The sequence below is a fragment of the Lipotes vexillifer genome, unplaced genomic scaffold, assembly GCF_000442215.2.
Source record: "Lipotes vexillifer unplaced genomic scaffold, Lipotes_vexillifer_v1.1 scaffold741, whole genome shotgun sequence".
Classification (NCBI taxonomy): domain Eukaryota; kingdom Metazoa; phylum Chordata; class Mammalia; order Artiodactyla; family Lipotidae; genus Lipotes; species Lipotes vexillifer.
This window is the reverse complement of record NW_006796565.1, coordinates 1,105,337-1,125,758: the sequence shown is the minus strand read 5'-3', so window position 1 is coordinate 1,125,758 and position 20,422 is coordinate 1,105,337. Positions and strand designations below refer to the sequence as shown.

Genomic DNA, 20,422 nt, shown 5'->3' with positions numbered 1-20,422 from the left:
CTGAACGTTTACTTTTCTTCCACCTTGTTTTGGCATCATAGCTTACACTTCAGACATGTCTTTAGAGATTCGTTACCTTATCATTGCTTCTCGGGCGCGCAGCATCGTCCAGTCTGTGGGCCCAACTATCTCCATTGCTTTTAGGAGTGTCATCGGGCCACAGGAAAACACCAATGAAGGTCTTGCCTGTTCTCTTTAATTTTTGTTACTTTTCCGATTGCCTCCTCGTCCCAATCTGCCTTGCTCTAATTTTTAGGGAGGTTGACCCTTTATCCACTGATCTCCTGGTGAAAAGGCTCCCATTTTGGGGGCGCGTGACTAGGGAGTCGGGAAGCAGCGCCCGTCTTGCCGGGTTTGCGCCCGGCCACGCCCCACCGGCCCAGCTCTGCCCAGCCCCGCCCGCGGGACTACACTTCCCAGGCACCCCTGCGCGGCGAGCGCGGCCGCAGCTTCCCGCAGCCGGTTGGGACGCGGGGGCCGAGGCGCAGGCGGGACGCAATGGCTGCGTGGGGCGAGCGGCTGGCAGGCGTGCGCGGGGTGCTGCTCGACATCTCAGGCGTGCTGTACGACGGCGGTGAGGGCGGCGGCGCGCCGATCGCAGGTTCTGTGGAGGCGCTGGCGAGGTGAGTGGGCCGCGCAGGCCGCCTGGAGCGCCCGGCGCTGTGCTCAGCCGGGTCCTCTGGGCCGCTGCCGGGGGGCGGGGCGGGGCTGCTACTCTGGCCCCGCCCCGCCCGGCGAGCGGAGGGCTGGTCCCGGGAGGATCGCGCTGCAGCCGCCGGGTGTGCCAGGCGTCCGGCGTCCCAGGGTGAGCACCGGGCCACTGCTGGTTAGAGTTGCGCCACTGTCCAACAGGGCAGCCCCGCTCCTTGCCTTTGAGCGCTTGGAATGTGGCAAGTCTGAATTTAGATGTGGTGTAAGTGTACAACCCACACCGGATTTCGAAGACTTAGTGAGAAAAAATGTATAAAGTTCACTGTATTGTTTTATATTGGTTACATATTGAAATGATAGTAGTTTGAGTATGTTATAGCTTAAATAAAATAGATTAAATTAATTCCACCTTCTTCTTTTAACCTTTGTCAATGTGGTTACCAGGAAACTTTAAATTACATACGTGGCTGGCATTGTAATTCAGTTGGACTGCCTTGACTGTCTGCTTAGACGGTAGGAGGGCGTCTTGCCCACCAAGTCTTGTGCACAGAGGACACTGCCAGGACCACTGTTGGCACCACTGGGCCCTGGGCTTTGTAATTGCCACTGGCATCGCATAACCAGAGGGTAAGAGGGGGCATGGGGTGAAGTGGAGGAGGAAGTGCCTTCCATCTGAAGGGAACAGTGGCTGCAAAGCCTGAGGCGGAGAGCTCAGAGGAGAGCTCAGCAGATCGCGCGCAGTCACGGAACTGAGGAGCGAGTGGGGACTAGCGAGGGTGCGCAGGGCTACAGCAGGCAGGGACCTGAGGGTCACAGAGAGCTGTCTGGATTCCATACTGGGTGCAATGAAGAGTCACTGAAGATTTTAGGCAGGAGTGTCGTGTGATCTGATTTATGTTTTCAAGACATTTAAATGTAGAAAGTGAAACCATATAAGTAAATGAAAACAGGAGAGATTCCCTTTGAAATCTTGGAGTAGGAGAATACCTTTGTAGCTACGCCTCAAAATCTAGAAATTGACAACAACAACAAATCAACAGCCCAATAGAAAGATGCACAAAGGATATAAACAATTCACAGGAAAGGAAAACAAATAGAAACACAAAGGAAAAGCATAGGAAAGATGCTCAGCCTTACTCGAATAAGAGAAGTGCAAATTAAAACTATCCTGAGATGCCTTTTTTCATCAATTTGAGAAAATTGACCAAAATCCACAACTTTGGGAACGCATTCTCTTGGTGAGAGTTTGTGGAGGCAGACCCTGTCTTATATTGCTTGTGGAAGATGCATTTGGCATTATCTGTCCGCATACTGCCTCATACATGAGAAATGACATAGGTGGGAGGTCATTCATGGCAGTGCCTTGAGAAATAGCAAAAGACTGGAAACAGCTCAACTATCCATCGCTAGGGGAGTATTACAGTCTATCCTTCTACACAGTGGAATTCCATACTGCATAAGAAAGAACGAGCATGCCTGCCATGTAGACTTGCTGTCAGTGAAGACAGGATGTGCACTGCGCCGTCTTTTGGGTGGAAAAGGCAGAAATGCAAGTGTGTGTTCCTGCTGGTGTGTTTGTATAAGGAAACTGGAGGGAAGAGCTTCAACCTGTGAAGAGCTGGAAGGCAAGTGATTGGGGAGAACTAGGTGGTTGGGGGTAGGGATGGGAGCAAGGCTCTTCCCTTGGTAACTTTGTATATAAACATTTTTTAAAGTTTTGAACCATGTGGATGTATTTCCCATTCAAGATATCAAATTACAAATATTTTGTCAATTTTGTCTCAAAAAGTGCTGGAAAAAAATACTGCACCAGAAAAAAAAATATTTTAAGAAGATCTCTGGTTGCAAAGTGGAGAATGAGCTGGCAGTGGGGCAGACGGCCGGGCTCCAGAGGGAACAGGGGAACAGCCAGTTGGGAGACCCTTGTGTGGTCCAGGGAGACATGATAGGGCGTGGACTAGGGGGCGGCAATGGAGATGAAGAGAAGGGGGTGAATTAGATGTTTTGGGAGTAGGACCAATGGGACCTGCCTATGTATTGGATCTTGCGGGGAACAGGGAGAAGATGAAATAAAGAATGGCTCCGGTGTTGGACTGGAGCACCTGAGGGGATGGAGAGGGGCGCAGAGGGGTGCAGGCAGGTGCCATGATGGCCCTTGACGCAGTGCTTGGCACACGATACACCCCATGAGTATGACAGTTAAACGTCACATCCCATGTTTGTTTGTTTGTTTGTTTTTGTGAAAAAGACAAACTTTATTGAGTCCTCAGCCCTAATTCTTTTTCTCCTGCACAGTCTTGGTTCCCCGGAGACACCCAGTCCGGTGGGCAGCAGTGAGACCCACTTTCTGGCCAGCAGAGGCATCTCTGAGGATGGTAGAGGGTTTGCCGACGTGGTGGTGGTTGCGACCTCCGAAGGGATGCTCAGCAGGGTTCATGGCCACACCCCACACGCGTGGCCAGCAATTCCTCTTTGCCTTATACTTGTGGTAGGCACGGCTGGCCTTCATAATGGGCTTGTCAACGCGGCCACCTCTAGCCACCACACCGACCACAGCTCTGTTGGTGGAGGAGATGACCTTGGAGCCCAAGGGCAGCTTCACTCTGGTCTTCTTTGTCTCAGGGTTGTGGGAGATGGCAGTCACGCACAGTTCCCAGAGGCTCTGGCCAGCTTGCCCCAGTCACCAGGCTTCTCCTCCAGACAGCACACAATGGTGCCCCCAGGTACGGTACCCACCGGGAGCACATTGCCGATGCTGAGCTGGGCCTGCTTGCCACAGTACACGAACTGGCTGGTGTGGATGCCCTCGGTGGTGATGAACATCTCTGTCCGCTTCTTAAAATGGTATGGATCCCGGAAGACCACCTTGGCAAGGGGCACACTGCAGCCCGGGTCGTGGATGGTGTCCTTCACGATACCCTTGATGTAGCCGTGTTGCTCGGCAAAGTCCACGGCGTGCAGAGACGCGGCGTCTTTCGGTGCTTCACGTGCACGCGGAACGTGGAGCCGGCACCCTTCCTCTGCCCACAGATCCCACGGCCCGTGGCAGCAGTCTGCTGAGGAGCGCGGCCGAAAGAGCACGTCCCATGTTAATATAGGAATTCCTGTTATACGCGCTTTTAATTTTTTTAAAATCAGAGCCACTTAAAAAAAAACAACTTTCTATTAAAGTACACAGCTGTTCTTCTATTGAGGGGGTGTAGTTTCCTGTTTTCAGTTATTTTGAATAGTGCTGCCATGAACATTCTAGAACATGTCTGGTGAATGCATGGATGCATTTCTGTTGGGTACAGACCTAGGAGTGGAATTGCTGGTCATAAGATAGGCATGTGTTCATTGCTAGAAGATGCTGTCAAATCGTTTCCCAAAGTGGTATATGTGAGAGTCCCCGTGGCTCTGTGTCCTCACCAACACGTGGGTTTGTCAGTCCTTTGCATTTTATTTATTTATTTAAACTAATTTACATTTTCATTCATTCTTAAATTTTTTAAAAAGTTAATTAATTTTATTTTTGGCTGCTTTGGGTCTTCATTGCATGCAGGCTTTCTCTAGTTGCGGCGAGTGGGGGCTACTCTTCCTTGTTGTGCGCGGGCTTCTCATTGCCGCTGGCTTCTCTTGTTGCACAGCACAGGCTCTAGGCGCGCGGGCTTCATTAGTTGTGGCACGTAGGCTCAGTAGTTGTGGGTTGCGGGCTCTAGAGCGCAGGCTCAGTAGTTGTGGCGCAAGGGCTTAGTTGCTCCGTGGCATGTGGGATCTTCCCGGACCAGGGCTCGAACCCGTGTCCCCTGCATTAGCAGGCAGATTCTTAACCACTGCGCCACCAGGGAAGTCCCGAAGTCCTTTGCATTTTAGCAGGGTCATTTTTGCCTCAAAACCTGAGAAATAAAGTAGGTCAAGGATATGGACAGAGCCTCCGCTGCTGAGGAGCACAGAATGGATTCATCAGTGGCTTTGGAATAGGTAGGGCTGATTGTGAGCCCTTGTTTCCAGTCAGTAATGTGGGTCTGGTGTGCACCCCTCCCGGGCCAGTGAGGCTCCAGGCGTCTCCCAGCACCAGCAAAGCTGGCTGCTCGCAGAGAGTGCTTCCTCTATGCTGGGCATCCCTGTTTATGTCATGTAGTCCCCCTAACAGCGTGGGGGTGGGAGGAGGTTATCTCCCTCAATCAGCTGAAGCCACTGTGGCTCAGGGCTTGCTAGGGTCTCAGCTGGGATGGCCCAGGGACCATGGGAACCCAGGTCTGCGTGACTCCTAACCGCTGTGCTGGACCCATACTTAGAGTCCTTTGAGGGAGAAGCGGGCATTGGAAAAGGTCAGGGGCTTCTCTCTAGCAGTCTCCCCTGGGTGATGCTCCCCCCGATACACTGTCCAACAAACACCTGCACAGATTCCAGGCTGTGACTCAAAGGAGGGTGATCCCTGGTCCTTTAACCTCTGTGGGTTTGGCGCTGGCATCTTCCAACAGATCCCCGGGAGTTGTTTGTCTTGATTTGCTTTAATTCAACTGATTTATCTAGCTGGAGTGTCTTTGGTAGCAACTACACTGTATAAATCTAGCAGCAGTATAATAACCGGATATACTGGCAGTCCTAAAATACATCCCAGCCAGTTTTGTAGCTGAGAGAGGGGAGAATTGCCTTCCCCATAGTGTGTGGGACTGTCCAGTGAGGGGACGTAGTTCTCATTATATCAGGGGAGTTGATCGTCCTGGAGGATGAGGCCTGGCCCCTCTGAACCCTCCCTGGGACTCCATGCCACAGGACCACGTCCCTGTGCATTTTCCTGCTCCACCAGGGCCTTCCCAAGTGACCCTTGTGGCCCCCTCTCTCCCTCTGCCCATGTCACCCCCTTGCTCCCAGTTATACAGACTTTCGGGGGGTTTTCACTGACCAGCCCCTTAGCAGCCCAACACCCGCAGAGCCTGGGCCCTCCACGCTGCGGCACCCTCTGGCTCTCACCCACGATCCTTTTCTCTCTTCGGCTCTTGTGCTGGCTCTTTAAAGACTAGGCCCCTCCACCCAGGCCCGGCCTCCAGTGGCCAGCTGATCACACTCAGGCCCAAGGAAGCCGCCCATGCCCTCCTGTGGGGCCCCCGGAGCCCAGCATCCAGACCCTCCTGGCAGTGAGTGTATGTGGGCAACTTCCCCCAGTAAAATCTGCCTGCTTTTGGAGTTTCCCTGGGGATGTCAGACTTGGGGACACAGCTCTTTCCCGGGCCAGGCCCTGCTGGCCAGCGTGACTAACGCCAGGCTTCCACCACTTTTTGTACAGTTTTTGCAGCCACAGCCTGCCCTCTGTGGCCTCCTTGATATGCAGGGTTGGCTTTGAAGTCACAAGGGAGCTCAGAGGAAGTACCCAGGGTGAGAGCAGCGCTGCAGAGGGGCAGCGTGATGGAGGTCCCGGGGCCCTGGGGGCCGTTTGCCTCCATGGCATCTCCCCAGTGCCGTGGGTTCCCAAACAGCACCTTCTGTTCTGGGAACCCCGGAGGGGGTGACTCACCACTTCTCTTCCTAGACTTTCTGTGGTGACAGGTGTCCTCAGGTTTTTGGAAAGTTTCTCACCTGTTTGGGGACACAGAGCACATGGGGAGTATTAGCTCTGCTTTTTAAAACAATACCGACCACCATAATAGCAGTCACTGATGATCAAGCTACCTTCACAACCAGCCCTTTTCAAAGCCGGAACAGAGGCTCAGAGAGATTTGGGAAGTGGCCAAAGTGGAGAAAGTGGCTGGGCCAGGGTTCCCTCCCTTCCTGCCCACTGTCCCCCGCCCTGCCCCGGTCCACCTGACTCCAAGCCCCAGTTTTCCCCACAATACCACACTGCTTCTCATTAAAGATGCACTTGTTCATTCATCCACTCACCCAACAAATATTTATCGAGTGCTTCTTTTATACTAAAAACACCGCTGTAGGCATTGGGACAAGGGGCAGTGAGTGGGGCAGATGGATGTCCCTGCTCTCGGGAAGCTGACCATCCAGTATCGGGAGAGCAGCGTAAACAGCACCCAGAAAGGCTAGTGTCAGGTGGAGAGAGACTGAGCCGCCAGGGAGATGGGGAGCCCGTGATGTGTGAGCTGGGCTCTGAAGCTGTCATCTGGGCCAGGAACGTCCCAGATTGGAGAACAGGAGGTCCACGCTTCCTGGAGCCTCTGGGCACGGTGCTGGCCAGGTGGAGCCCTCTTACTGTGCTAGGACTTGTGGGTGGGCGTGGTCATGGGACATCTGTAGCCGGCCTGGGTCCCCCCATCAGGCCCTTTATTGGAGTCCATTCTTGGGCAGTTGGGCTCCCCGAGGGGAGCCATTCAGAGGCAGGGCTGGGCACAGCGGGGGCTGCAGGGGCTGGCCCCCGGGCTGGTCAGCACAAAGGGGAGCCCCAGAGGCATCTGCATGTGAAAGGCGGGTGGGCATTTACTGCATCCTGTCTCGGGCCACTAAAGCACATCTGCTGGGCCCAGCCCAGCCCAGCCTTTTTGCGGCCAGCGGAAGGAAGCAAGCTCGGCCTCGGCCCAGGGCAGCCTCATAAAGCAATTCCCACCCAGGACTAACAGACCCGCGACCCACCCCTCCATTGTGCACCAGAAGCCCTGGGACCCTGTGAAAACTCAGGCCCCTCCCAGCAGGTCTTAGAGCCAGAGGGACAGGGCCAGGGAACTTGTCTGAAGTGCGGCCTAGGACCAAGGCCCTCCTTGATGCTCGGCCACCCTGGCTCCATCGGGCCCCAGGGACACAGCCGCCCAGGAGTGGCGGTAATAATAGTAGCTACCAGGACTGTGAGAGAGCTGGGAGCCTCCCTGCGTTGCCTCGCCCCATCCCCCGTGTGGCCCAGCACCTGCCAGAGGGGGCTCTTTTAAGGCTATCAGAGGGGGCGGGCCGTTTGTTTGAGTTCGTTTAGGCCAACAACAGCTTTCCTGACTCACCCTGGACCTTGGACAAGGTGTGTTTGTTGAGAACGCCCTGTCACTTGTGCTGCCGTTTCCTCTCTGCGGGTGAACTAGGCTGACTCAGAGTTGGGGGCCAGGTGAGATAACGATGCTCTCTTCCCAGGCCGAGTACTGGTTTCATAACATCCACAGTTTAGGCTTCCCAAGGCAGAGGTGGCTTCCTTCTTGTAAACCATCCCACTAGCTCAGGAATGTACTAAGTAAAAAGTCCAAATCGTCACCAGCCGCATCCTCGTCATCCCCCCAGGGGGACCCTGTAGCTCCTTCCATGCCTTTTCCTCTGTGTTTCCCCCAAAGCGCAGGGGATTTTAAGAAGCCGCCCCTCCCCTGGCTGGCTCTCGTCCAGTTCCATGGTCCCCCCATCACACCCCCCACTCCTTGGGCAGCACTGATGCTCAAGAAACATGTTCTGTTGGTTCACAGGTCACTGGAGGCTGGAGTTTCCCGCAGATCCTGAGCCAGTGGTCTCAAACTTATGTCACCTCAGAGCATTTATCTCCTAAATGAAATCTGACGTAGAATCCCCCAAATTGTAAAAACAGATAAAAGAGCAATGTTTGAATGGTGTGTATTTTCTCTGTTCAAATCTGTAATACTGATTATGAGGTCAGTCTGTGAAAATGATGAAAGTGTCTTTTTTATTTTTTTTTTGGCCACGCCCCACGGCAGGCGGGATCTCCACCAGGGATCAAACCCGCGCCCCCTGCAGTGGAAGGCGGAGTCTTAACCACTGCGGCTGCTTCCCACTAGCTGTCTATTTTACATTTGGCAGTGTATATATGTCTATGCCACTCTCACTTTGTCCCAGCTTACCCTTCACCCTCCCCGTATAGGACAGGGTGATCAGTTCGGTGCTTTGTGACCACCTAGAGGGCTGGGATAGGGAGGGTGGGAGGGAGGGAGACGCAAGAGGGAGGAGATATGGGGACATATGTGTATGTGTAGCTGATTCACTTTGTTATAAAGCAGAAACTAACACACCATTGTAAAGCAATTATACTCCAAAAAAGATGTTAAAAAAAAATAGCAGTACTAAAGTCTGGGGCAGTGGACAGCTCAACCGTACATGTGTGTATAATTTTATATTTGTGGCTGGAAACAACCTGCGTGTCTATCAGGAGGGGACAAGGGAATAAATTGTGGTTTATCCAGCCAGCAGTTAAAAAGAGTGAGGAAGCTCTGTCTGGTGTTGACATTAGTTTATATGAGGTGAATGTTGCATATAGTCAGTGAAAAAGTTACAGAGTAATTGTGTGTGAAATACCATTTTTGTTCTTAGAGTTAAAGGAGACACAACCGCCCTCAGGTAGAGCAATAACAGAACTGTGACCCTGACTTGCGTGGAGGGAAACCGAGGGACATTGTTGTGAAGCCACCCACGGCTCCACTGTCACGACAAGGGCTGTTTCTGGGTTTCTGATCTCAGCCTCGCTGGGCAGGAGCCACCCTATGGAAATCAAGGGCAGCCAGGCTGGGGGTTCTGGAGCAGAGTTAACCGTTTATCCCAAAGATGCCGCCTCAGGTAGGAAGGCCCTGGCTGATTAGGAGGTGAGCATGGCACGGGTCGTTCATGGGGCCCACAGGTGGAGTCCTGATCCCCCAGCCCCCCAAGGATATACAGAGAAGCCGTATTGGCAGAGCCCTGCCCGGGCCCTGCCTGTGGCGCTGTGCGGGGTGATTTCCCGCCACCCTGGGGCTGGCAGGATGCAGCCCTGTTTATAGAGGAGGAATAGGGCTTGCTCACAGCCACCTCAGGAGGAAGGAGAGTGGGGGCCAGACCCTTAGCAGGGCAGGTGCTGCCCCTAAAGGAAGGTAGGTGTCAGCTCTTGTGGGCGAGGACCTGGGTTTCAAGTCCCAGCTCTGCCCTGTGGTTGTCATGTGGTCTTGGGCAAGTTCCTTAGGCTTTTTGTGCCTCAGTTTCCTCTCGTGGGGAGCTGTTGTAACTACTGTTGGGGCTCCCCCTGTCCTGGGCGCTCTGGGATGTCTGCCAGGATGAGCCAGCACCCGTTTACCCCAGGTTCCATTTGCTGGGTTGAGCTTGTCCTGGGCGCTCTGGGATGCTGCCAGGATGAGCCAGTGCCCGTTTACCCCAGGTTCCATTTGCTGGGTTGAGCTTTGCCCTCTTTCTTAATGGTGGCCCCAGGCGAAGCTCTCTGGGCTCCGTCCAGCAGGCCTCCCTCACCAGCTGGCTCCTGCGGCTGCCCCAGTTCCCTGGGCATCTGTCTTCTTGTCCAACTACCTGCCTCGAGGGCACCCAGCCCCGGGCCTGCTAGAGGTGTGGTTGTCATTGTCACCACCATCGTCTTCACCGTCATTCACTGAGTATTTGCAACATGCCAGGTGCTTCAGGACAGTCCTGTCAAGTAGCTACTGCTAGTGCCCCATTTTACAGATGTGGAAACTGAGGTTGGAGAAGGTTAGGTGACAAGCCCTGGTCACACAGGGATGAGGTGGCAGAGGTGCTGAGGGTGTGTGTCTGCTTCCCGAGCCAGGCTCCCACCTTACCCGAGAATGCCTGGCTCCGTCCCCTGCAGCGCCCAGCACTTGACTAGCCTGTGACCACGTCAGGGGAGGACTAGCTGGTGGCTAACCTTCCAAGGCTGGGGAGTGGACCAAAGAACCCATGGCTCCCAGAAATGTGCCCTTAGATTCCTCGTATCCCTCTGGGCCTCAGTCTCCCCCTCTGCGAAAGGAGCCACTAGGTTGGATAATCTCGAAGGTCTCCTCTGGTTTCTAGATTCCCATGCACTTCATTCTAAATTGCATTTATTAGTAACTAGTAAAGTGATGTTGTGGGCTCAGCGTGTCCCTTTGATCTGAGCTCAGAGGCCCAGGCAGGTCAGAGAGAACATACTGGATAGCGGGTGAGGTAGCCACGGGTGTGGAAGGTGTGCCACGAGTTTCGTAAGGGCCCTGGCTTCAGGCCTGCCCGACGTCTGTTTGACCTCATTGCTGTCCCCCTGAGGTCGCTGGCTGGCTAGCCCGGCCTGAGAGGCTCAGCCATGCGTCACCACTGCTCTTGTTCTCTTCTCTCCGTCCAGACTTTGGACTCTGTTTCTTGCCTGGACTCTGACGACACAGTCTGCCCAGCAGAGTGTCCGATGGAGAGTGGGGAGGGACCTCCAGGGACCTAGCAGCTGGCTGTCAGCCTGGCCAAAATGTCTACTCTGGTGGGTCGGTGGAAAGAAGGGGGAGATGCAGCAGGCCCAGCCAGAGCTACTGGCAGAGGCCTTACCGGTGTCCCTCAGCATTCGTGGCCCTGTGGTGATGCCGGCACATGATAGGGCTCGTGGCGCATCCTCTATGCCCCACCCTGGAGAGCCAGAAGGCTAGGCGCTACTGTTACCCCATTTCATGGTTGGGACTCAAGACTCCCAAGAGTCTGGCCCATGGATGCCTGGCCAAGGGCGTGTGCAAGGTGCAGGTGCCGGACCCCAACTGGGGAGCCAGACCCCATTCTCATGGGGGCAAAAGCCCTTCTGTTGCTGCTCCAGCCAAAAGGCATCTCCCTGCCCCGAAGCTGAGGCCCTACATCAGGGCACATGGGGAGCTGGACCTGGTCCCTCTCAGAATCAACGTGGGTGCCCCTTGGTGTGTGTGTGACTATATTTTTCTTTCTTTCTTTCCTCCTTCCCTCCCTCCCTCCATCCCTTCCTTTATGACTGTATTTTTCTACTGCAGAACTGCCCCTGCTCTGTTCATGGGCTCCTGTTTGACCTTCTGTTTTTAAAAAAATTGGGTTCTTAGAACAAATATGCACTTTGCAAGTTTCAATTTTCCAAATGTGTGTTTTCAATCTCTGTGGCTTTTTAAAAGGAAAGCAGCCACAGATCTCAAAATCAGGCAGTGGCCGGCGCTGCCATGGAGCTCTGCTAGGTAACGACCTCTTGATGCTGATGGATGGGGCAGCCGAGACTGATGTTCTCTGAGGGTCTCGGCTGGGCGCTGCCGCCTGAGTTTCGGTTCATAATGACCCCCCGTGGTGATGTGGGTGTTCTTTCGTTCTCTGAGAAACTGAAGCATATCTGCAGCTGTGGCCATTTCAGTAGTAACAGGGGCCTCTTCTCCATCGGGTAGCGTCTTGAGTTGTAGCCCCAGGGGCAGAGTGGGCGTGGGCCAGGGAGGCAGGAGTGAGGGGAGACGCCCCTCTACTCCCCTACACCTCCCTTCCCTCCTGGTACGAGTTTCTTCTGTCTCAGGAGAGGATTCCAGGCTACTTGACATAGAGGTGGCTCTGGTAGGAGACCAGAATTTCAGCCCAGGGTGGGCCTGTGGACCTCACACAGCTCTTTTGAAGACCAGCCCAGGGATGAGCAAAATCAAAAAAAATAAACCCTGCTTCCTCTGCGTTGGGGGAGAAGTCACCCATCCCCTCTGGGTGCTAACCTCATTTGTCACTTCACATTTGACCTGCCAGCCTGCAGCCTCACCTTCCCACCCAGGAACCCACCCAGCCTGAGGGTTCCTCCCCGTCGCCGTCCTGTTGGGCTCTCTCCCCCGGGGGTGGGGGTGAGATTTGGAGTCGCCATCAGCCTGGCCTCCCAGACCCTCCACACATGCCCCCTCTGTAGGACCCCGCCCGTGCCCCTCGGAGCCCCATGGGGGCGCAGGTGGTGAGAGCGGGGGAGGGGAGGTTGTGGCAGCCGCCGTGGGCCTCGCTGCTTGGTCACAGGGTGGCTGGGGCGAGGTGAGTGAGTGCCCTGCCTGCTCTGGGCAGTTGGGGCAGGTAGAGCGGGGAAGGAACTAGGTTGGGGGAGCCTGCCCTCCGGCCACTGGCCGATGTTCTCTGCTCATATTCGGTGAGCACTTACTGTGGGCCAGGCCCGAGCAAGCGCACTGCAGGTCTCATTGGAGCCTCACAATGTGAAGCTGTTTTCATCCCCATTTTCCAGATGAGGAAACTGAGCCACAGAGAGAAGAAACAGCTTGTGGAGGTCCCACAGCCATTAAGTAGCAGCACCGGGACCAGCCCACAGTCATCAGACTCTGAAGCACTTCCTGGTTGCCTCTTGGCCACCTGGCCTCCCGCTCAGTATTAGAGCATCTTTCTTAGGCATTTGTTCCTCAGCCTGCAGAAGGCGTGACTCACTCCTCACCCTTGTGCCTAGGCCCATCCTCCGGCTCCACTGTGCTTTCTCTTCTGGAACCCTTTAACAACCTTGCCCCAGGAAGGATTAGAGACGGGCGCTGGAGCAGTGCCGTCCACAGGCGGGATCGGCAGTGAGCGTGGGGTTTCTTCCTGAAGTTCTCTGGAAAGCAGAATGACTTGGTTCCATTACCAGATGGGCCCATCCAATCCGGAATTTGGATCAGTTAAGTGCTTCTCGTAGAAAAGCACTGCTGTGCTGCAAGGGCTGTGAAAGCCAAGTGGGAAGAGGACAGGCTCTGCCCGGGCAGGGGCCAGGGTCTGGGGGGCTTCCTGGAGGAGGGGACACATGAACCAGGCTTTGACGGGTGGGTAGGATTTGGCCATAGAGGAGGGTGAAGGCCAAGACTCAGGGTCATGAGAGGGCCTTCAGGGTCAGATGAAGGTGACAGATGGCTGGGGTGGGGTGGGGTGGGGACGGAGCTAGGAGGGGCCTTATCCAGGGCAGCCTCCTCGCCCCCTGCCCAGCCCCTCCTTGGCGAGCCCAGAGGGCATCAGGCTGTGGAGCAATGCCAAGGTCAGTCAGGATGTCCAATAATCGTCCTAGCACTCTACCTGCTACCGAGCGATAATGAGAAGGTTTCCATTATTTTCGGGTGAGCGCCCCTGGCAGATGCCGACAGCCAGCAGATGTGTGAGGTCCGAGGTGATTTGCAAGGGACCAGTTCATGTGATGCTCGGTAATTGCATCAGGCGACGTCGTCACTCAGAGCTTGTCCTGGCCTCCGGGATGAGGTAAAGGTCAGTTCAAAGAGCTGTTGCGGCCACAGGAAGTAAGGGCAAGTACCCGCCCTCTCAGGGGGTCTGGGGAGGGTGCAGTGGACTGAGGCCGTGGTCTCAGAGGGGCCGTCTGGCCGGAGCCCGGCTCTGGGCTGCCAGGACCCTGCGGTAGGCCCCCTGTGCCCAGGGTTCTTGGGTGTCAGAGGATGGGGTGACATGGCCTGTCCTGGAGCTGGGCCCAGTCCGATGTTGGAATCCTTTGGATTCACTCCCCTTGGGAGGCCCTTTGTAGACTGTGCCGTGGCCCTGAAGCCACGCCTGGCTCTGGCTTTCCTGACATTGGATTCACGTGTTCCAGGCCTCCCGAGGCTGAATCTGACCTCTGGCAGCAGACCCCTCCAAGAGATGCCGAGGCTTTGGTTCCTTGGCTGTCTTAGTCTCCCATAACAGAATACCACGGCCTGGGGGCTTAAGCATGGAGGTTTAGCTTCCCACAGTTCTGAAGCCTAGGCATCCAAGACCGAGGGACCGGCAGGGTGGGTCTCTGGCGAGAGTCCTGTTCCTGGCTTGTTCGGTGGCCACCTTCTGCCGTGTCCTGACACGGCCTCTTCTCTGTGCTCGCAGGGAGATCTCTGGTGTCTCTTGCTATAAGCACACTAATCCTGTCGTATCAGGGCCCCACCCTTCTGTCCTCACTTAACAACCTTCATTGCCTCCTGAGGGAGTCGACATGATTTTGTGGGAGGGACACAGTTCAGCTCATAGCCCTGGCCATTCAGGACCTCCTCTTCAGTGCTGACCCACCTTCTCACACTCTGTCCCCTGTGCACGCACATGTGTGCCCCATGCACACCCTTCCCACCCTGGGAAGGTGTCAGTGTCCTGCCCAGCAGGGCCGAGCTGGGCCTGCCCCGGCAGGTGCCTCCCTTACTGGGGAATCACCAGCACCTTCAACCCCTGGACGAGAGCCTGGGCCGCCACCTTGTGGCCAGCTGTGGGCCCGTGGGCTCCGCTGCTTACAAGCCGAGCGACCTTCTCGGGTCTCTGCCCCGCCCCGAGCCTCTGTTCTGTCGTCTCTGGATCGGGGACCGTGGCTCTTGCCTCCTCAGCTTGTTTTCTCAACATGTGCTTAGGGCCCCCTGTGCTCCATGCACCGGGCCCTGGGGGGTGCATGTAGGGGACACAGGGTGTATGTAGGGTGCTCTGCCCTTAGGGGGTGAGGATGAAATCAGATCATGGATACTGAGCCCCAAGGCAAAGTCCAGTGTAATGTTGTATTCATGCTTTACTATTTTAATAATAATAATGAATACTTCTGTTTTTTTTTTTTTTTTTTTTTTTTTTTTTTTTTTTGGTGCGGGGGAAACACACGTTCTGTCCCTTCCAGCAAGTAGCAAGTGTAACTGAGAACCTGTAATTGCAAGAGTGCACAGAATTTGGGCAGAAATCGTGAGGTGAGATGAGAGAGGAGATGGAGGGTGTAGAACCAGCCCCTGTGTAACTTCCAGGGGAGTCCCAGGTGGAAAGAACCACAGAGGAGAGTAATGATTCATTTTCATCTCTACAGAAGTTCTTGTTAACATGTATCTGATGATGCCCATGCCACTTTTTGATTAGGCACACGTAAGGAAACAATATTTTCCCAAATTGAAAATGCAAGGGGTCATTTATGAATCTGGGAGGCATTGTTTTGATTCTATGACTAAGTCTCCGCTGAGCCCAAATTTATTCTTTTTTATCTTTTTTTTTTGCGGTACGCGGGCCTCTCACTGTTGTGGCCTCTCCCGTTGCGGAGCACAGGCTCCGGACGCGCAGGCTCAGCGGCCATGGCTCATGGGCCCAGCCGCTCCGCGGCATGTGGGATCTTCCCGGACCGGGGCACGAACCCGTGTCCCCTGCATCGGCAGGCGGACGCTCAACCACTGCGCCACCAGGGAAGCCCTACTTCTGTTATTTTTAGTAACTAAGAAAAATGAAGAGAGGACCTGGGACTCATGCCAGAAAGTCAAAAGCGGGTGCGGTCAGGGGCACGAATGGACAGGCCCACAGGGAGGGGCCTTCCCCAAGCATTTCCTGCCACTTTCCAGGGACTGATTCAATCCTAAAACTAGTACTTTGATTTTAAAGCATGTGTTTTGGATGAACTTATGTTGTATTTCAAAGGAGAACAGTGGCTGAAGTGTCCTGAAGTGAGTTCTGTTATTTACTCGTTTTTTTATGGGCATCCAAGTTGTGTTTGGAATAGCAGATGTGAGGCACTGTCATCTCACTGGCACACCGATTGCTCACTGTTCTGAGAAGGTCACATCATAATCCATTAGCAATAATTAGTCCCCCGGCACCCCCTGCCTTCTTCGCTCAACTACCCCATTAACTTGGGTGCGATCGCACATCCCGGGTGCCAGTCAATGAAGATCTGTCCGTAATGTACAAGGTGATGCTATTAGTTACAATGTATTAACTGCCTAATTTAAAAATACAAAAGCTGTCTTTATGAAGGGCAATCAACCACTAAATGTAATTGATAATTCATAACCCCCTGATTAGGAAAGACAAATACTAAGAAAGACTTCATTACGACATTGTCAGCCTCTGTCTGCGCTCGCCCTGTTGTCAGTAGATCTGCCAATTTTTTTCCAAATCGCAGCTGTCCACTCCAGTGCTCAGAGGGTCTGAAAGCTCACTGTAGCGTGGGAATGCGTGTCTTCACCACTGAATCCTGTCTGTTTCCGTCAGGGCACCCTTGGGGGAAGCAGTAGGCGTGGTCCTAAGGAAGTGTCCCCCTCACCAGCTGTCATCTGGACTTTCCATCACTCAGTCATTCAGCAAACGCTTATCGGGGGCCTGCTGTGTGCCAAGCCCTGTGTGAAGCGCTGGGGGTGCTGAGGAGCGCGCAGCAGGCCCCATTCCTGACCTCATGGAGCACATGGGTCCAGGAGAGAGACGGTGAACAGATACAGAAATGAGACGATTGGAGATACTGATTAGTGTTAGAAAGAAAACCCTGGATAGAGACAGGGTAGGGGCAGCGTACCACGGGATGGTTGGAGTAGGGGACATACAGACCCTCCACCTTTTCCCTAGGGTTTCTCGGACCTCTTGATTTGCAGCCTGGTGGCTTCCATGGCCCCCCACCGCGCTCTCTGCAGACGCTAAATATGAAGGCTCCCTCACTGTGGCCCAGGGTTCATCCAGGGAGGGCTGTGCGCTCTGGGCCAGGCCAGAGGTGTGGCCAGCCCACCTCTTCTCACTCCCCCCGGCCCACTGGCCCCCTTGCTCGGCCCCCACGCCGGCCTCCTCTCCTGCCCGGCCACACCTGCAGCACTGACACTTACCAGGTCCCCTCTTCCTTCTGCCGGCCGCTCTGCCTTTGCCTCTTTGCTTCCCTTCGGGTCTCAGCTCCGGAGCTCTCTCCTCCCCAGGGAGGCCTCCCCGACCTTCCCACCCTCCCTGGCCACCCTGTCTCTTCACCTGTTTGGTCCTTCCCAGCACCTCTCTGTTCTCAATCCCTGATTCCCCCTTCCTTTGTGTGGTCTCCACCCCACCTGCCGACTGAGGGCTCTGGGGGTCAGAGAGCCTGCCTGTGGACACCATGGCGTTTCTGTGCACCCACCCCAGCCAGGCATTTAGTAGGTGCTCAATAGCTGCCTGTAGAAGGGTTGAATGTTATTTCATTGGCATCTCTTTGGGCATCAGCTTTGTGGCTTTGCATTCGGTGCGACTGCCCAGGTGCAACTGGGATGTGGAGCCTCCTGTGAGCTCGGACGGGAAGGATATCGGTGCCGCTGACACTCTGCAGGCATCCCAGGCTCACCTCACGTTAACTCACCCGTGTGCCTGGTGACTCTGTCTGGCAAACCTTTCTTCAGTGACAGCGATGAGGAGACACACCTCAGCTTGGCCCCTTGACCTTTGTATTTGGGAAAGTGTGGGTACAGAGTCAGCTCAGATGCTAAGTGGAAATGCTCGTTGTGACGGGAGGTCCAGAGGGTTGGCCAGGACGCTCGGAGGTGACCCCCGCGAGGCTGAGCGGCATGGTGTGGTGGAGGTGTCGAGTGTGGGAGAGCTGGCATGTGCGTGGGCCGTGTGTCCCAGGGGAGGGTGGGGACGTGTCCCAGGCAGAAGGGGAGGTGTGGGCGGAGGCCAGGCGGGAACCTTGGGGAGCCTCAGCTGTGTCAAGCGCAGTGAGGGTGAGAATGGTCTGCCCCAGCTCCAAAACCCCCGGGGTCAGTCAAGGCCCAGCTCGGGGGCCCATGGCGACCTGGCCTGCGCCCTCGGAGAAGCGCCTGTCCAGCCCCCTCTGCAGGAGGTCACACCGCCTGCTGACAGCCCCTCCACCTGTCTCCCCACTTCCAGACTGAAGCGGTCCCAGCTGAAGGTGAGGTTCTGCACCAACGAGTCGCAGAAGTCCCGGGGGGACCTGGTGGGGATGCTTCGGCGTCTGGGCTTCGACATCTCAGAGGGTGAGGTGACCGCCCCGGCCCCAGCCACCTGCCTGATCCTGAAGGAGCGAGGCCTGCGGCCACACCTGCTCATCCACGACGGTAGGCCTGCCGGGCCCTGGGACCTGGTTGGGGTGAAGGGGCCTCCTTTCCAGGTGGGGGCTGGGGAGGGGCTCCTTCTCCAAACCACTGGGCAAGACACAGAGGTAGCACGTGGCTCCTGTTGACACCTGTGGGCTCCCTGCTGGGGACCCGGCCCCATCCATCCCGGCCTCATACGGAGGGTGTTTGGAGGCAGGTTCCAGGTGGCTTCTCAGAGGAAAACCCTGAATTTGCTTTCTGTGATCTAGGATGAAGCAAGGTGGCAAGGAATTGTCAAGGGGGGATGATTTTAGCCTCTGGTGTGTGTGTGTGTGTGTGTGTGTGTGTGTGAGTGTGTGTGTGAGAGAGAGAGAGATACACACACACACACAGAGACAGAGAGAGACAGAGAGAGGGGGGATGAAAAGCTAGACTGAGGTCCGTAGGTTTCTGAGCTATATTTGTGAAAACCAGCCCTGCTGTCTGGCAAACGGCACGGGTTTACTTCCTGATGTTAGTCTGAATGAAGGAAAAGAAACTCCTCAGCGGGGAGTTTTGCTGGAACAGAGAGGAACGAACAGTGTTACCTGGTGCTTCTGAATATTTAAAGAGAAGAGGGACTTCCCTGGCAGTCCAGTGGTGAAGACTCTGTGCTCCTAATGCATGGAGCGCGGGTTCAATCCCTGGTCGGGGAACTAAGATCCCACATGCTGCGCGGTGCGGCCAAAAAGATAAAAAGAAGAGACATAGCAACGCTTCAGAATTCAGGACACTTTTCTTTGTTGCACTGAGCTTTCTTCCCTCCTCTGCACTTGGTGTTTTGATTTACAAACCTCTGGCAGAGACAAGAATGCTCTTCCGCCTCCGGACAGGGGTGGGCCTCCAAGAGATGGAGGGAGCTCCCTGGAGGTCCGGGTGTCCAGTCCACGACTCTGGCGCCAGTCGAGGGCGACATGCCCAGCCTTTAGAAATCGTGTTTCTCCAAATGCTTCCTCTGTGATCTAGGATCCCTGCCAGTGTCTTTAGAACAGGTCCTTAAAGAAACAGAAAAACTTAAGAAAGAAAATCCTTCCCTCGCCAGGGCGAAGGGAGGGGTGGGGTGGAACTACCAGAGGTGAGAGGGAAACTCAGAGTTTGCCTTGAAGGCATGTTCATCAGTGAGTCCAACAGGCAGATGTTAGAGCTTGAGAGGCTGAAGGGGAAGCCAGGTGTCCTTCCTCACCTGTAATCCTGCGTCTGTGTTTTCCATAGGTGTACCTGACTTTTCAGACTCTGAATCTTTTTCAAGTTTTATTGTCGATAAATCTTCCCCCCAACATTTTATTACGAGAAATTTCAAGCGTACAGCAAAGCTGGAAGAATTTTACTTGGAATATTTGTATGCCCTTAACCTTGATTTTACCAGTGACATTTTGCTATATTTTCTTCATTATATATCCCTCCATCCCTCCATCCATCTATCCATCTTTATCTTTTTGATGCATCTCAAAGTAACTTGCAGGCATTGGTACACTTCCTCTAAACACTTCACATCATTAACTAGAGTTCAATCTGTTTAGTTTTTTCTTTTCATGTAAAATTTACATGCAATGAAATACAAAAATCTCAAGTGTACTTTTGCTGAGTTTTGACAAATGCACTCATCTGTGTAACTCAAACCCCTATCAAGACCTAGAACATTACTGGGACTTCCCTGGTGGTCCAGTGGGTAAGACTCCATGCTCCCAATGCAGGGGACCCGGGTTCGACCCCTGGTTGGGGAACTAGATCCCGCGTGCATGCCGCAACTTAAGAGTCCGCATGCCACAACTGAGACCCAATGCAGCAGCCCCCCCCAAAATATATATATTTTATATCTATATATATATTTAAAAAAAGACCTAGAACATTACCATCACCCCAAAAGTTCCCTCATGCCCTTCTCTATTAGTCCCCATCCCCAACCCCTTTAGAGGCACCCACCGTTTGGATTTTTTTCCATTATAAATCAGTTTAGTGTGTCTAGAATTTCATATAAATAGAATCACACAGCATCTAGTTTTGGGGGTTCCCAAGACCACCCTCAGGCTTGATGATTTGCTAGAAGGACTCACGGGACTCAGAAAAGCTGTCCTACTCACAGTTATGGTTTATTACAGTGAAAGAATACAGATTAAACTCAGTGAAGGGAAGAGATGTGTGGGCAGAGACCAGGAGAATCCAGGCGCGAACTTCCAGGGGTGTTGTGCTGGGATGCACTCCATTCTCCCAGCAGCGTGATGTGTGACAGTACGCCTGAGGTGTGGTCACCCAGAGAAGCTCACTGTAGCCTTGTGCCCAGGGTTTTTATTAAGGGTCAGTCAGGTAGGCATGCAGCACCCGTGTGACTGACCTTGGCTACTCTGTCTCCAGGCCCCCAGGTGTCAAACTGATGCAGCATGGCCCAGGGCCCCAGACACACA

The 20,422-nt window shown here is 54.3% G+C and overlaps 1 protein-coding gene across 1 annotated transcript in view; it reads left to right on the top strand.

Annotated features, from left to right (window-relative positions):
• Positions 1-498: 498 nt before the first annotated feature.
• Positions 499-20,422, top strand: part of LHPP (phospholysine phosphohistidine inorganic pyrophosphate phosphatase) — a 138,016-nt gene continuing 118,092 nt past the window's right edge. Inside the window, exons 1-2 of the mRNA XM_007468732.1 lie at positions 499-623; positions 17,815-18,002. Coding sequence (XP_007468794.1) covers positions 499-623; positions 17,815-18,002 — 313 coding nt within the window. The remainder of the gene's footprint in view (positions 624-17,814; positions 18,003-20,422) is intronic.